This window comes from Melospiza georgiana, chromosome 1 (assembly GCF_028018845.1).
Source record: "Melospiza georgiana isolate bMelGeo1 chromosome 1, bMelGeo1.pri, whole genome shotgun sequence".
In the NCBI taxonomy this organism is placed as follows: Eukaryota; Metazoa; Chordata; class Aves; order Passeriformes; family Passerellidae; genus Melospiza; species Melospiza georgiana.
The window spans coordinates 21,179,461-21,193,396 of NC_080430.1; the positions used below are offsets into that span (position 1 = coordinate 21,179,461).

General features: G+C 38.3%; 1 protein-coding gene across 2 annotated transcripts in view; it reads left to right on the forward strand.

The window, feature by feature from the left end:
- Positions 1 to 288: 288 nt before the first annotated feature.
- TRDMT1 (tRNA aspartic acid methyltransferase 1) overlaps positions 289 to 13,936 on the forward strand; it is a 28,760-nt gene continuing 15,112 nt past the window's right edge. The window contains exons 1-4 of one of the 2 annotated variants that reach the window (XM_058035283.1): positions 289 to 364; positions 8,324 to 8,433; positions 10,062 to 10,138; positions 11,624 to 11,695. In XM_058035283.1, the coding sequence (XP_057891266.1) occupies positions 301 to 364; positions 8,324 to 8,433; positions 10,062 to 10,138; positions 11,624 to 11,695 (323 nt within the window). In that variant the 5' untranslated portion in view covers positions 289 to 300. Of the gene's footprint in view, positions 365 to 8,323; positions 8,434 to 10,061; positions 10,139 to 11,623; positions 11,696 to 13,936 lie in introns of those variants that run through there. The other variant, XM_058035292.1, reaches the window with a different exon arrangement.

The following is a 13,936-nucleotide window of genomic DNA, read 5'->3' on the forward strand; positions in this document are numbered from 1 at the left end:
CCTGACCGACCCCCAAGGGGGTCATGGCGGGCAGCGGGTCCCTCTCCCGCCCCCTCACTGCCAGGAGGGCGCAGGTGGCGGAGCCGCCCCACGGACACCTCAGCGGGCGGCAGGGCCGGCTGAGCAGAGGGCGGCCTCGTCCTGCGGGGCCGATCCCGCCCGTGGTTCCCCGAGCAACCACCAAGGCCAAGCCGCCGCCGCCGCCGCCGCTCCGGGGCGGCGCAGGCCGGGGGGAACGAAAGAGCGGCGGAACGGGCGGGCGGCGCTCGGGGAGGCGCCGGGCGGGCCGGCGGGCCGAGCATGGCGGCGCTGCGGGTGCTGGAGCTGTACAGCGGCATCGGGGGCATGCACCAGGCCCTCAGAGGTACCGGCGCGTCCCGCGGGGCTCCGTGCTGCCCGCCCCGCCCGGGACACCCCGCCCTCGGGGGCTCCGGCTTCTCCAGGGCGGGCAATGCAGGGTGCCCCTCTCTCGATGGGGCGGGCGAAGGTGGCCCCTTTCCTCCCACAGCCCCTTCGCCAGCCCGGCGTGTGGCACCAGGAGCACGTTGGGACAGAAATTAGGGATCTCTGTTCCTTGTTGGGCCCAGGCAGCCGCTTCTGGAGAGGCCGTGGTTTTGTGTTTGTTGTTATGTGCTGTGTGTAATACAGAGGCACCCCTGCTGCAGAGGGGATGGGGATCACTGGGATGCCCAGGATGATAACCACGCGCCAGGGTTTCCCACTGGCATCCACGTGGACTTGGCTTCCTAGCCCATAGTTAGGGGAGCAGCTGAGCCATGTTCCGATATAAGCAAGCCTGACCATCTGAGGCTGGTGTAACGTTTCATAAACATGAAAATTAAATGTGGAATTTGAGCTGGTACAGAGGGTTCACACCAGCCCATGTTCCCAGGTGAGTTTTTGATCAGACACAAGGAACCCTGGACCTCAATTTGCTGAATGGTTGAGGCACAGCCTGGGTGACCTTCAGCAGGTCCTGTTGACTCTGTGAATTGGCTTCCCCAAATTAAAAATTGAGTTTGGGCTATTCATTTCTGTTGTAAAGTACTCTGGACCTTATTACTTTGAATCCATGTTTCAACACACATTAGTATAACTTATGATAATCACCATAATAATTTTAACTGTAACTACAATCCTTCACATCTTTCAGTCTTCAGGAGCATTAGCAGAGAGCAGTCATAAAAACATCAGGTGGAAACTTGCCTTATCTTGCTACTTTTCCAGGGAGCTATGAAATATTAAGACTATGCTTACAGTGTGAAATCTGTTTAGCATCATTTATTTACCTAAAACACACTCAGAGTTGTCAGAGTGGCATTTTTCCTACTATCCTGTTTTTGCTAGAATGTGTCTAAGTGCTTTATTTATGAATATAAATGTATAACATATATTTTAATGTATTTATTATTTACAAATACACAACAAAATCGGTTCCTACATGGTTCCTAACCACTTGTTTTGAGGATGTATTTTCCTTATTTCCAGAGACATTCTTAGAATATTAAGAGGCAAGTATAGCTTTGTCTGGAACTGCACATTTTTGAGTTTTTGTAGAGTAAAAATAGAGTTTTATGCCTTGTGTGTAGTATACACACTAATGGTAATATGCTGCTTTTCTGGTAACCAGATTCCTGAAGTGATGGCAAGCTACCCGTGTTGTATTGTAGACAATTTCCATATTTCCAAAGACAGTGGACTGGTTCCTGAAAGTTAGCCTACACCATGCTTCCTTCACTCTTTACTGAATTACCTAGCTGTGTTCTTGCCATAATAATGGATGTCTTGGGGCAGTTCAGTAGTGTGCTGCAATGTTTAGTAAATTATCATGCTAGATGTGATGTCCTGTGAGTTTCCACTGTGAAAACATCACTTGCAACTCAGTAATACTTAAAGGGTGGGAATGTTGGGAATGCCTCATTAGATTATCAGAAGACTGTAAACTTTTATCCAAAAGATACACAGAATTAGTGATGCCCCAGTGGATAGTTACTACAAGTAAGAAGCCTTGAAATCATGTCACCTAATGGTGTAGTTTGGAGACTGAAGGACTTAACCAAACCCCTTGTATTATTTCCTGAAAAGGTGAATTTACTTCCACGTTTACTGTTTCTGAGCTTGCAGAACACAACTGATTCAGTGTCAGTCTTTGGTGTAATTTCTGCTCCTATGGGTTGGCATTTGACTGAAGAAATTTCAGTAGGTATGAACAGTGAGACTGAGATTTTTCTGTAGTGGTATCAGCCAAAGCAGATAAAGGGACTGTAAATAAGGACATTTAGTTTATTATTTGTGTAAATGACCCTAACTAGTTCAAAACGGTCAGGTACCAATTGAAATTTGCAAAGTGGATAGACACAAAGCTATTTGCATTGCAGTTGGTATAGTATTTTTCAGTCTGGGTGCTAATGTTTCTGGGAAGCATTTGGGAGTTCATTGTGTTGTCTCAGGAAAGGTCCAAACCATTCACTTCTAGATGAAAATCTTGTTTAGAGTCTTGCTAAAAGTAATAGTCAGGCAATTTGATTATAAAAGATGTCCTACAAAATTTGCAGTAGGTATTTAATAACAGGTTATTATATAAAACTGGTTTTGATGAATTGGATTTCATTTGGGAGCAGAGATATACTTAGGCATTTGATAATTTCTACTGGTTTTTAATGTCCTTTGGACATCTGGATTCAGTTTTCTTACACAGTTTATGAAGGAACAAAGTCAAGGGGCATTGAAGTGTTTGCTTTTACATGCAAATAAAAGAGAAAAGAAGTGAATGTTCCCCTGTAAGTACTTTAATAATGTGTTTCTTATAAGATTTTGGCCTATATGTGTACATGAAACCATGCTGTCTGATCCTATCCTCCATTTAGCCAGTGGCAGATTGTTCAGCATCTTCTTTTAAATTGTGCATAGAAATATTAGAAGGGTTGTGGGGTTTTTTTCCATATAAATGTGAAGTTTGAAAGAAAGGCCTCCATTGTTCCAGTGCTTCCATATGCCAGATGCACAACAGATGAGGATTATGTATAATAACATGTTATCTTAGTATGGTTTCTAGTGAATCTATAAGCCAAGAAAAATAGTAGGAAGATGTAGAAAACAGAGGGAGCATGTGGTATTTCAGTGGCAGCATCCTGGGAAAGCCTTTTTCTACAAAAGTGATTCTGCAATTCTTGCAGGCTAGTTCCTGGCCATGTAATGGGTCAATTATGGTTAACTCAGCTGGTCCAGCTTTTCTGTGAAATTGCCAGTGTTTCAATTGGCAAATAGGTATTTCTCAGGAAATCTGATGCTGACTTTCGTATCTTGATTCCCTTCTTGGCTGTGATCTTTCAAAAACTTTGTTATAGGATAGCTTGCAGGATGAAGATGGTTGTTGTTTTGGCAGCTGTCATTAATGCAGAATGCATTTGGTACCAAATAGAATGCAATTGATTTTGAGATTGTCTTTGCCTACAGGAAAAAATAATTTCATTTTCACATATTGATGGAAGTGTATAGTCTCTTGTGTTTCTCTGTAAAGAGTACATAGAAATTTGGAGTACCTAGTTTCATAGCTGAATCACATTCTTTTTGACAATGCAGAGAAGGCTGTTTCTGAATTTAGGCTTCAGTCTAAAGCTGAAAAAGAAGAATCCTGGGGATTGTCTAGCTCTGTGTTGGTACTTTAGCTGTAGATATATCAGCACATGTAGAATTTCTGGTTTTAGATTATGAATGCTTTATAATAATATTTTAACACCAAAGACCTTTTGACATATATCTTTTGATAAAGATACCATCAAAAGATGGTAAAGTTGAGCTTAGTTAAAGTCCGAAATCAGGGAGTCTCTTCATATTCACACTCTTGAAAGATTGAGACAGCTAAGGGATGAAAGGGTATTTCTTTCTTCTTCCCACTCTGTAACCCAAGCCTTTTGGGATTTATAAAGTTTGATGTTGAAGTCAAATATGTCTAAATCTATGATAATTTTTGTGTGTGTGAGTGAGTGAATTTGTTCTTTATAAAGTGCAGAGTTTTTGCAGTGAAAAATAGTGTTTTATTTTTAGAAAGTCTATGGCTACATATTCATTTCCTTAGCAACTTTCCATGAAACAAACAGCCTGCTCTTCCTCCTTCCCAACCAAAACAAACCTAAACTGGCTTCTTAATTTAGGCAGTTTTCCCATGAAAACTGGGTTCCATGTCTCTGCCAAAAGTGTTTTTAATCTGCCAGGTCCCTGAAAAAAGTCCTCTTGCACGAAACACTAAAGGACATATTCTAAAAAATACCATAAATTTGCAGTGATGAAGTTGGTGATATTTTTCCTCTGCAAATGTTATATTTCAATTTGCAGAGTAACAACTTTTGTCTCTTGTTCTCTGTCATGCATGTCCGTTCACTTTATTTGATTGGCTCTGTGAATTGCACAGCACAGTAAACTGGTGTGTGTATTTACACTGGGCAAAGCTATCCCACCAGGAAAGGCAAAGGAGACAAAGCTGGCTTTGACATTCAGCACAATGCAAAACAAAAATACTGCTGGTTTGAGTGAGTTTTTACACCTAAACTCAATTTAATGCTTCTTCAAAATACAGCTCTCTGTAGCATGGGATGGTACCAGTTGTGCCATAATGTCAGGCTTAACATGATTAAATCCTTTACAAATAGAGCAGTGAAAGGAGTTGCTAGGTATCCTGCAGGAACCCAGTATCAAGTTTGCTGATGGTTGTGTTCACTGTAGCCATGGACAGTTCAGCCTAATCATTTCAGCCAAGAGCTGACACTCAGAAATTAAGTCTTTGCTCTCTGTTTTAAAAGGAAACAGGACTGACAAAAGTTGTGACTAATCTTCCCTTTTCCATCTGTTTCCATGTACCTGTCAGAAAAGATAATTCTTCTGGCTCCTATTTTGCAATATACTGAAATCCACCAAACTGCCCTTGCTGTAACACAGTGTATTTCATGTGTTCTGTTGACATTGATAACTCTATTGTAAAAGTACAGTAATGAATATAAACAGATCTATGTTAATTTTAAGGTCTGCAGAAACACATGACAAAGGAATCAATTCTAAAGAGGAAAAGGACAGATATTGTAATGTCAGAAATTTTATTTCTGGCATTTGAAGGTGACACTCTTTGAGTTTACTGTTTCAAATCAGAAGCTAATGCACACATCCTGTCTTTCTTTGTTTCGAATGCATCTCCTTCCAGTCCTTAAAACTGGAATCCTTAAAATTTTCCTCAAAAATGACAACTCCATACCTGAAAGGGGTTGTAAGCATTGTATGTTCAATAAAGGAGAGAACAGGGACCCAAAGTTTGATTGCTGCCTCTTTAGGCAGTTTAAGTAACAGTCAAAGAGTTTCTACTGTCTGGGTCCAAGAGGTTTGCAGCTTTAAGTGTGAAATCAGTACATTACTAATAGGATGATGCAAATTTCACCTGCTTTCAGCCAAGAGAAAATATTACAATCTAGTCTGCCTAAAAATAAGTCATAACACCTCCCTCAGTAACTTCCTCACCATATCTGTAGCTTCCATTTGAACCATGTCATCTTGCTCAGAAATGAAAAGTGTCAGTTCAAAAACTGATGTTGAGAAATCCTGCAAATCATGTATTCCAGCAGCCAGTTAGTTTCACTTAGGAAATGTGTATTTTTCTTTAGTCTGAATAAAATGATGCTGTTTCCTGCATTGTCATAATTCTCTTAGATATCTGTGTTTTGAAGATTGGATGTACTTATTTGAGGGGGATAAAAAATTCTCAAGAGCTGTGTCTGTTTCTGTATTGAAGCTTTGCTATGTATTTGGGGGAGTTGATTTAGCATCCCACCAAGTCAGCAATTCCTGAGTTAGTTTTGTGCCTTTTGTCAGTGGGGATAGTTAAACACAGTCTTGATTCTGTTTTTCTTAGATTCTGCTTTCAGGCTTTTTTATGATGCATTCCTTTTAGTAATTTTCAAGTAGTAAATGTAATTGCTATAGAAAAGCAGAATATCACAGTTTGACATAAAGTTATTTAACTTTCAGGAGAAGTTCTTTAAAAATGTTGCATTTTCACATTGTTTGAAATTTAGACAAGCTTTTCTTTGTTAGATTGGATGTGTGAGAGCTGCTTGTCTGCTCGAGCTCCTTCATGCGTTTCCAGGGCATTTCCACACAAATATGCTTAATCAGCTTTTCGAGGGAGTCTGTTCTCTAACAGGAATTCCCAAGTGAGCTGCAACTTTGAAATGAAATGGAGGAGAAGCTTTGAAAAAGTTACCAGGTCTTTGAAATAGGAAGAGGGGATCTCAGGTGGAGTACTTGAGGAAAAGTTCCTGTCCTTTTTCCACGCTGGTTTACTTCTCTACTTTAGACGGAACATTGTATTGCAAGGGGATTCAATAGGTTACTATTAGCTGTGAGCTCTCTTCCAAGTCTCCAGGCTTTTGGGCCTGTGAAGACCTCAGTTGCTAGTTTTTCTTGTAGGTATGCAGAGAGATACTGAATGGATGGCAGTAAAAAAAACAAGTGTCTGAATCATGAGTTGTGGGAGAAAGCACACAGCTTGCTTTTCCTATTGCCCTTTTAAAACTATGTATTAATTTAGATAATAATTTGAGGGTCTTGATTTTGTTAATTTTATTTTTCTTCTGCAGTACCTGGAAAACACAGTAAGAGTTAGCTTGTTAGGGCAATATGTTTTAAGAACTGAAGGAGTGAGTGAGAAAAGTGATCTCTTTAATAGTATTGGAAGTTTGCTCCTGTTCCTTAGATGCTGCAGCTTTGTTTTAGGAAGATGGAAGTGTTGGTTCTTGAGCACGTTTTTAAGTTGAGATATATATCCAGCTTTCTTTTCACGCTAGGTGTCAGTGTTAACTTACCTGTTCTGTAATCTCAGGTGTAGTCATGCTATTGTCCCTGTGGATACACCTGTATTGAGATCTCAGTTACAACTTCTGGTCAAAGGGTCAAGACAGTAATGGCAAACAGTGATTTCTATGCTGACCCTTAATGGTCTGTAAGTATTTATCTTGTGAAAAACCTTATCTTTTTGCCCTTGATTGCATCAAGTAAACCTGGAAGGACCGGCCTGGTCCTTGTTAAAATGTCTGCTACAATCTTTTCAATACCCAGATTTCTCTTTCATCTTAGTTTTGGCTAAGACAGCCTTGAAAACCTGAAAGATAGTAGATGGATGGTAACTGCATTATTCAAAATGAAATCCACTGGGATCATCCCAGTTGGGCTTTCATCCTCTCAAACTGTAAATAATTAGCTGACTAGCAGTAATTCATGCAGTGTCTCATAAGGTCATTTGTTAATGTGTTACTTGAGCATATTGTGAGATTATTCAAAGGCATGTGGCTATTTGCCTTGTTTCTTTTGGTTTACAAAAGCTTTTTTAAAGTTGCCTGTGTTTCAGCTGAGGCTTTGTAATGCTGACCATAATGTAAATATCCTGGTGGTTGATACTGATCTTGGGTATCAGGAGGTTGGGTCACTTCTCTGCCTGCAGCTGTGACAGTGACCACAGCCCGTCTTCTTGGATAAAAACCCTCAGTGAAGGTATTGTGTTTAGTAATAACAAATAGTGTGCCATGATGAGCAATGGAGTAAACATTGCTCTTTTTATCTCTTTAGCTTCTGTAGAACCTATTGCTCTCTTTATAAATTAACAGTTGTTTATTTACATTCCTTTTTAGTATATTTTTATTTCAGGGTTTTAGCTCTGAGTTTGTTACACTGTCCTCTCTTCAATAACACCTCTGCCCAAGAGAGGAGAAGCTGCCAAGTTTGGTATTTTGGGACCTTTAACTCAAAGGAGGCAGCTGTTGAGTTTGAGGCCTAAGGCTTTACTGAAATGTAAGCACAAATGTTTTTCAGACAGCTTAAATTTTTATTGGAAGAGTAGACATATATCAAATATATTGGTGCTGTTTTTTCATAATGAGAAGTAGTACACCTCTAAAACAACTCACTTATTTCTTGTAAGTTGTCAGAGGATAAGGCAGTGGCAGTGGGGCTTGGCAGATTGACTTAGGATTCCTGTAGCCAGGAACTTGCTGCCACAGAGACCTGCACAGAGGTGGAAATGTTGCAGAGGTGCACCCTGTTTGGAATATTTTGTCTACTTTAGCTTCCATTTTTGGATGTATAAAGAAGGGAAGTATTGCCCATATGATTAGAAAAACAGTATATTTTTTATACAAAGTTTCAAAGACAACACAGCAGAATTTGATGGTGTAATTTGCCTTTTGTATTTTAGCGATGCTGTAACACAGCTGAGCAAATACATTTTTCTAAGAGTAGTAAAGAGATACTAGAGTTTTCAAATTTCTTTTTTTTTTAATTTTAGAAAGCTGCACATATGCAGAAGTTGTAGCTGCTGTTGATGTGAACACTCTTGCCAATGATGTTTATAAGCACAACTTTCCCAGCACCCCGTTATGGGCAAAGACTATTGAGGTGAGTAATTAATGTGCTTTTTACTGTAGTCTGGCATTTCTGGGATGTGAGTTGCTTTCATTGTCTTTATTAGTAACAAGAGAAACAGAAATATTTATGTTATTATGAATAAAGCAGTTGTACAATAACTTTGATGGCTTGTGCTGTTTGCTTGTTGAAGTAAGAGGGATTTCATACTGCAGGCTTTTCTAGAAAGTCTTGCCTTCTGCATGAAGAAAGGTTATATAAATGACAAGGGGAATGCTTACCATCAGTAAAAGAATGTCAAAAAACATGTTTTTAGATTAAAAAAATATTTTCATGTAGTTTGAAAAAATGTAATTAAATTACTTGGGGACATGCCTTTGTTTTGAAGTTATAGTTGGGCTCAGAGAAATACAACAAAATCTATTGAACTGAACACTCTTGAATCTTTTTTAATGGGCTCAACAGATAAAATGTTTTAGGAATTCTGTCACTTGCCAAATTATTTGGAAAATAATTAAGTAAAATTGGATTAAAGTTGTCTGTTTTAATAGATGAGAGGCAAGCTAGGCATGGAGTTTTGCTTGGATTGAGTTAGAAATTACTGTATACTTCTTAATCTTCTTTTATGGTTTTACAACATGACAGTAATAGATACTGTGTCTGTTTTAAGACACCAGCTTAAGTAAGAGTTAAATAGGTGGCTAAAGGTTAAATGCTTATTCAGCACTCAATAATAACTGGCTAAGTGATAGTTGTATAATGGAAAAAGAAAATTAATCTTTGCCTGTATCATTTTAGAGCAGATTATTAGAGTCAGTGACACCTTCTTCAAATATAATGGAAAAAACCAGCAGCTTTTGTCTTGTTTTCTGAGGGTAGCTACATTACATTTGCTGCATAGGTATCCCTCAGAATATGTAAGGAGTGATTTCTTTGTCCAAGTCATAGTTACTTGATCATTGTCCTTCTTTCCTCCTGGCCCTTTGTGTTGATCTTCTAGTGTTGGTGAAAACTTAGTTTAGAGGAATTTCTAATTTCTGTGTAATTAATTCCTACCACAGACCTAATTCTTTCCTTTCTAAGCAGGATTGTCTTTGTAGAGAATTTCAGCCATACAATATCTTTGATTAATTTGTATAGGGGAAAAACAATGAAATAAACTTTATAAGGTGCATTGCCAGTGAGCCCCTAAGAGCTAAACCCCATAGTTTGGTTGCATAAAAATTATCATATTTACACTTGAGCTACTTTTCTTCTCAGATGTTTTTACACATATTTTGAGTATGTGAACACTGGTTTTGATGTACAGAGACTTAATATCTGAGTAATGATACTTTATTTCCAGGAGAAATAACAGGTGAGTATCTGCTGAAAGAACCACTGCACACCTCAAAGAATGAGCAGCTAAAAACCTCAAGATTATGTATAGACTAACCTTATTAGTGTTTTGTTTCATATGAAGAGCAGTGAATGGATATTTATGTTTTGTGGTTTGCCACGGTAGGAAGGATTTTGAAATTACTAGGTCAAATGAGAGATTAGGTAGGTTTTGCTAAATGAAACACACTGGAAGTAAGAGGGCTCGTTTGATCTGAAAGATAACTTGGGAATTTCATACAATTCACAGCACTCAACATTCTTCTATTTTTTTCTGTTTTCAGGGAATAACACTGAAAGAATTTGACAGATTATCTTTTGATATGATTTTGATGAGTCCTCCCTGTCAGCCTTTTACAAGGTAGGTACAGCACACTTGGTTAAAAAATGCAGTTAATTGCTGTATATTGCACTTTTATACTGTATATGGTCAAAGGAGAAATGTTATCAAGAGATAGTGACACTGTGTGTGTGATCTGTGATCTTTCTCTTCTTAAGCAAATGTTTTGTAGCTCTGTTCACCATGGTGTTTACTGAGGTGAAAGAAATGCAACAATTTGCATCTTAATTGTTGATCACATTTCTTGCATATGTATATATTAATTCAGTTTAAGTTAAGTAATCTTCTTACAGCACCAATTTTGTGAACTGTATTATTCCTCTACTAGTGAAATTTAGTGTTTGGGAGTCCTGCCTTTCCTTTTAGATTTCAATCTAATATTTTCCTGGGCCAAGCCCAAAAGGAGGATTGGAATTTCTCAGTTCTGCCTGAGATTTAAGAGTATAATCTGATTTTATTTGTACTTTGAAAATTGCAAATGCACACAAACAATTTATTCTGAAGAATAATTCTATTTTAGCCAAGACCAGAAGGATAATGGCTTTGAAATGATTTTGTGGATGATAAAGAGAAATATCTTGCTGATTAAGGACTGAGTTTACTGAGATGTTATTTGTCAGATTAATTTGTAATTCATATCATTTGACAACAGTGACCAGTGGGATAAGATTCTAGTAACTGCACTCATGCAAAATAGTAGCTTCATGAAAAAAATCTATTGATGGTGATAATAATGATTGTATAAGAAAGTGTATCTTACTGGATGTTCTAAGACTGAAAAGAAATCCCTGTAAAGTGGTGCTGATCCGTAAAAATGAATAAGTGCAAACCTATGATTTATATAGGAAACATTTCAGATTTTTTTTCTTTATAATATAATGAAAAGAAAAATCTGTGTATGACTGATTGATTAATTTAGATACATGTTAAAGCTCTTCTACAAAGCTTTGATTCTTTTTTTATGAGCTAATACAAGTATAAGCTAGGGAAACACAGGCCTGGAATCATTATCATTTTTGTAACCTACATAATCTTTCCAGTTTAGTGTTACAAAATTGCTTCCAAAGTTATTCATGTGGGGCTCCATCCTGCTAAATGGTGAACAATGAGGCTTTAATTCATAGAAATAATTTAATATATTCAGTGCAAAGTAGCAGGGTATTCCCAGAAACCCAGTGGGGGTTTTTTGTTCATTCAGAGCCAAGTATGTTCAAAGGCTTTGCTGGACAAGACCAGAATGCTAAAGCCTTTGCAGACTGAGGAGTGGATTTCATTACTGAATGCTTCAATTTTAACTTTGCTGTGAGCTGATGGATTCCAGGGGCAGACTTTCATTCCTTAGAGCATCTCTCAGGACACTGCCTCTGTGAGCAGGTCCTCCTGTCTGTATGTGATGCCTTTGCAGAATTCCCTTTCAAAACACAAAGCCAAGTGTCTGCATTCTGTAGAAAAATGTAACTCAAATGTCAGTGAGTAATACACCGGTGTTTCTTTATTCTTTCTTAGAATTGGCCTGCAAGGTGACGTGTCTGACCCACGGACCAAGAGCTTTCTCTATATCCTTGACATTCTCCCAAGGTATAAATGAACTTCTACCTCCATGGTAAAGCCCCTTTTGTAAATAGGCTTTGTTGTAACTAGGTCCTCTATATTTCAGTGAGACAAGATATCTGTAATGTTTTACAGGGATACTGTTGGTGCTGTGTTGTATTCTGTGTTTCTTCTCACATGATCATATGTATCTTACATATACTTGTATTTTACTAATGCTGTAATCATTTCATTGTTGCTGTATATGCTTTCATTGTCTGGTTTCCTTTTCATTGCATGTCTGTTTAAACTGTGCCTACACAATAAATGAAAAGAAAGAGTTCTTTTCAGTTCAACATCAAATTTGCATTGATTTCTTATAGAAACAGGAGTAGGTAATATAGTAGTTTTTCTATTGGTCTCATGGAAACATGAAAGGTTTTTAAAATATTGGGTTACAAAAGCTTAGATTCAACATATAGTCATCTTTTGAAGAGGTACCATTTGAAAATTGGTTTAAGTGTGCTATTGACTGTACAATGCAATGCATCTTGCAACCATTTCTTTCTTAAAGTCTCTGTTGTTTTTGGTGCTGCTTCTGGGTATCTTAGGGCAGATTGTGTATTTTTGGTTTGTAGTACAATCTCTTGTTTGGAGTAGTAATACTAAAGAATTTGAATAGCACTGCATTGTCTGGACAGTGTCCTTGAATTCATCTGTCATTTTTTGCCTGGTCAGACCTCAGTTCCTAATGAAACAGCCATAATTATTTGTTTTATTGGCAGTCTTGCTTCACCTGGAGACTAGGACAGCTGTTACCTATATATTCCTCCATTAGTTCATCTTGATGTCAGGGTTGGAGAAGGACAGATGAATGTTTAGTGTCTCTTTTTTTCTTTTTTTTTTCCTTTTTTTTTTTTCTTTTATGAATGCTTTCAACACAGAAGGAAGCCAGTACCAAAAAGCCTTTCTTTCAAACTGCTGTTAGCACTGGGAGAAAAGAGTGTTCATCCTTGTTCTGGAAACTTTATGCAGCCAACAACATTGAATGGAACTGTGTCTTTGCCCTTGTCATGAGCAGAGAGAGAGCAATGACACAGAAGGGCTGAGTGGCTTGGCAGGGCCATACTACATAAGAAATCTGTGGCAGACAACACAGAACAAAACACAGATTCTGTAGCCCAGTAAGTTAGACAATTCCTAGGTAAAAAAGAATGGGTATTACTACTCCCCTGCTTCTGTCAGAGACACAAAATTAGGGAGAGAATGTGGGTTGTTTAGAAGTTGCAAAGGATGTCTTTTGTGGAACAAGAAATGTAACACAGGTTTCAAACTGATCTGTTAAAATGAAACTGAAACCAGGCAGATACTGAGTAAGTTAATAATTTGTCAGAATAATAGTATCTTCCATATCCTTAAGGGCATTGTGACCTGGGGATTCCTTTCCATTAAACTGAAATATGGTTAAGAGGCTGGCTGCTTTTGGACATTATAGTGCTTTAATATGGAGGTACTGCTTCCCAGATGGTGTGGACATAGCTGGATAAACAGCAGCAGCTTTTCCTTCTCAAAACCAGAGCTTTAGACACTCCAGGGCCTATATTTTTATCATGACTATGCAAAGGACCTGGGCTTGGCTGTCTCACTTTTATCTCAACACCCCAGGAGACACTGCTAATGTCCCTTATCTCCCTGGGGAGGGTTCTTGAAACAGCACCCACTCTAAGTAGTCACTAGGAGGTTCAACATGATGGCTTCTGTAGAGTTTCTCAATTCCAGTGGATTTGTGTTTTACTAAGATAGCACTTACATTTTTTTTGAATATGATACATTTGTGAGACACTGAGTATGGAGTACTTCAGCCTCAAAAAAGGAAATTCTTAGTGTAGAAATTATCCCTTTACATTCTAAATTGCTATGGTATGCATGCAGTTTATGAAAAGTGTAAAATAATTTCTCATACCTTGGATGTACTTATCTTTGTTCAGTGTTTTATAATGAAATATTGCTGAAATGAGACTCAGAGGTAGCCTGGGATGACAAATATTAGAGATAATGGAAAGGACAATTTCAAGATCTGGAAAGATGTGGGGAATCCTTGGAGCACTCAGCCAGCAAAGTCCAACCCAAATGGTCCAGATACTGTTTATTGTGTCCGAGCCATAACCTGGCAAAATCCAGTGCTAAAACACCAAAGTGCTGCTTTTACAGAAACATTTTTAATGTTAATACCTATCAAATACTTAACACTTCCTTTTTGTACAGTGATTGCTTGCCTTGTGATCTGTC